Genomic DNA, 3,398 nt, shown 5'->3' with positions numbered 1-3,398 from the left:
GGTTATTGCAGATACTAACAGTACATTCCTGAGCTGAACCATCTATTTCTCAATACTTTTCTCCCTCCTCAAAGTTTATTTTCCTATTGGGAGTTTTTTCTAGGATAGTAATTAGTATTTAAAAGCTGAACATTTTGTTATGTTATTTATCTTATATGAATATGAAGCTTTAGTTAAATAAGAATTAAACTAATAGATCTAGTAGCTAAAACCAGTTGTATTAGGTTCCAAAAAGATGCAACATCTCATTTAGCTCCCCAAAATCTCTTACTGAACAACTTTTCCATTACACAAAGAGTTTTTAGGGTCTAAGAAGGGTATGAATTTTAAGGCAAAAGAGCAATTTATCTAAAATAAGAAATTCAGCACATCTGTTCTTAGATAAAGAAAAAAATCAACACACCATACACTGCTAGAATTAACAATCATTTTGGGGAAAAGAACATTTAATAATCAACATTTTACTATATCACTATACATCTACTAACTTTGAGAAATATGTCACCAGTAAAGTACAATTAGAAATATACTAGCATCACAAACGTTTCAGATTAGTGGATGTCCTGCATCCCTTTTCTACTGTATATGAGGTTTTAGTAATAAACAAAACCAGGTGCTGCTTTGTTGATTCTGTTGCAGAGTAAAATAGTTTCATACATGCCTGTGACCTTTCCACAAGCCATCCCAGCAAAGTGGGCCACATGCTGGGCTGTTACTGCAAGGTCAGCAACTTGGAACTGCCAGTCCCTTTGTGGGAGACTTTCTATATCCCTATATCCCTAAGATTTAGTCTTGGAAACCCAGCGTAGTTCTACTCTGTCTTATAGGGTCACTGAGTTGGAATTGAGTGGAAGACAGTGAGTTTTGTCTAAATTACTAAGTCAAACTGTTTTCAGAAACAACCATAGCATCTGCCAACTTTAGATATAATTTGACTCAACATTATTTGTAATAAAAATCTTTGCAAATAAAATCATCCTAATGAATGTAAAATGGTTGTATTTATTACAGATACTAACAGTAAATTCCTGAGTGGAAGCATCTATTTCTCAATACTTTTCTCCCCCCTCAAAGTTTATTTCCCTATTGGGAGTTTTTTCCAGGATAGTCATTAGTGACCTTTCTGAAAGCAGATTACCAGGTCTTTGTGGATATAAAGTACCCACCTTGTGGGTGGTAACAGAGGGTGCAATCATTTTCCCCAGGAACTCTACTATTGTTCAAAACCATCTTCTAAATAGGAATTCCTGGGGAATTTTTTGTTATTAAAATGAAATCGTGTTCTATTTCCCCAAAAGAAAGTGACTGGAGAAAATAAAGTGGGTTATGGTTACTTCTGTATTCATTTATCATTATTTACTTGGTTAGTCGTCAGTGAATATTTGCTTAGTTATAAGTGAACACTACTACTATACTTTTGCACTTTTACAGCATTAAAAGTTCAATGTGTAACTTAGGAAAAGACTTAAGTTCCCAATACGTGGTCACTACCATGAGTCAATTGCGCCTCAGAGCAACCCTTCATGGAACTGTCCCTGTGGTTTTCCAAAATTGTAACTCTTTACCTGAGTAAAAAGCTCATCTTTCCGTTTCAAGACTGCTGGTAGTTTTGAACTGCTAACCTTGTGGTTAGCAACCAAATGTATAAGTACCACGTTATCAATATTCATTGCTTTGAAACCATAGTGAAAAAAAGTTGCAAATGTTTTCCTTAGCATTGATGGCTAGGAGGGTTAGGAAGAGGGGGTAACACTGCCCTAGACAAAAGCTCGGGGACAAAAGTATCGGCTTACAAAAACAGGAAAGCTTCGAATGGTTACGATGTCTTACAACATTTAGAGGAATCTGCATGGCTGACTGGTTCCTACATCTTCGTCTCAACTCCAAGTGAACTGTACAGGAAAAAACCCAAAGCACCCAACTCACTGCTATCAAGCCAACTGCAGAGCAACTCTCACAGCCACCCTAAGAGGGCAAGGGTAAAATTGCCCGGGTGGGTTTCTGAGTGTTAACTCTTTACCGGAGTAGAAAGCCCCGTCTTTCTCCAGCGGAAGCGCTGGTGGTTTCGAACTGCTGTCGCGGCTCCCTACGAGTACGAAAGAAAAATTAAAAATACCTGCAATTTATTCATTTACTAGTACCGAAGAAAAGCCCATTACAAGAAAGGAGGGAAGGCAACAGCCACTTTAGGCGGCCCCTTCTTGGGGCGGAGAACGACCTGGAGGCTGAAAGTTAGCGGGCTGGAGGTGAGCGGCAGCGGAGCGGGGTGGGGCCGGGCAGGGATGCGGAGTGGGGCGACCACGGCGGGCAGGACAGCGGACTTCGTCTCGCGTCCACTTACCAGGCCAGGCCCAGGCATGTCCCCAGCGACAGCAGGCTCAGGCCTGTCCGGGGGTCCGCCCAGCCCCTGCCTCCACCGCCCGGGGTCGCGAGGCTCTTCCCTCCCTCGCTCGGCCTCCCGGGCTCTGCGGACGCCGCCTTGGTCGACGACTTCTTCCGGCTCTTCAACTCCGACATGTCTGCGAGCCCTGAGGAACAACGATCGAGGCGAGGGGCCCTTTTTCACTCGGGCAGAACGGGAAGGGAACGGGACGTGGCGCTTTTAGCCTTCTCGGGAGTCTCGGGCGGAGACCGCGCCCCCTCAAAGGCTTGGCACCGCCCAGAACCCAGCCCCAGCCTGTGCCCGCCATGCTTGCGGCTCCACAGCATTTCCCAGCAGCTGGGCGCCTAGCCCTCCAGCTGAGGCGCGCCGCGACCCCACTTCCGGAATTGCGTAATTGCCGCGAACAGGAGGAGAGCCGAGCGCCCAGGGGACGGGGTCGGCGGGGCCGCGCGCGCAGCGTCGAGCGCGCCCCCGAGACCTCAGTCACATTCTGGCTGGAGCGCAGCGCGCTCCGGTGGCTTAGCCACGCCCCGAGAGGGGCGGGGCTCGCTTTGGCCCAGCGCGGCGCAGGCGGCCGCCCAGCGAGTCAGGGTTGTGTTTATTTGCTTAGGGGGACGCCCGCGGTCCGGCTGGGCGGGTCCGCCGAGTTTTCACTACCTTGCGGTACTGCAGCGGAGTGGACCGGCGGATGCGGATCCTTTATTTCGGTGCGGAAAGGTTGACGGTGCCGAAGGCGAGGCGTCTGGACCAGTAGGGACCAGCGAGGACTTGAAGTGGCCGCCGGGGCGTCCCGAGGGCCACTGGCTCCCGCCGCGGTGCAGCTAGTGCCGGAGCGTGGGAGCGACCGCCCAAGTGTTCCTCTTGCCTTTGTGTCTTGGGGCGGGGTCCGCCCGCAGGGCGCCTGGCAGCCGGGCCTCACGTCGGCGCCCCGGGAGGAAGTGTGCGGTCTGGACGCGGGGGTGACGCCCACCCACCCGCGCCTCGAGACCTGGGGTGGGGGTGGGGCTGCCGGCCG

At 49.2% G+C, this 3,398-nt stretch overlaps 1 protein-coding gene across 1 annotated transcript in view; it reads right to left on the bottom strand.

Annotated features, from left to right (window-relative positions):
* Nucleotides 1–2,652, bottom strand: part of LOC101652055 (IKBKB interacting protein) — a 17,759-nt gene extending 15,107 nt beyond the window's left edge. The window contains exon 1 of the mRNA XM_004700375.2: nt 2,342–2,652. Within this exon, the coding sequence (XP_004700432.1) occupies nt 2,342–2,517 (176 nt within the window). The 5' untranslated portion in view covers nt 2,518–2,652. The remainder of the gene's footprint in view (nt 1–2,341) is intronic.
* Between the last annotated feature and the right edge of the window lie 746 nt (nt 2,653–3,398).

Source organism: Echinops telfairi, unplaced genomic scaffold (genome assembly GCF_000313985.2).
Source record: "Echinops telfairi isolate 266 unplaced genomic scaffold, ASM31398v2 ScPeMD7_2;HRSCAF=8, whole genome shotgun sequence".
Taxonomy (NCBI): Eukaryota; Metazoa; Chordata; class Mammalia; order Afrosoricida; family Tenrecidae; genus Echinops; species Echinops telfairi.
The sequence above is the reverse complement of the archived record's forward strand: the minus strand, read 5'-3'. Positions and strand labels throughout refer to the sequence as shown.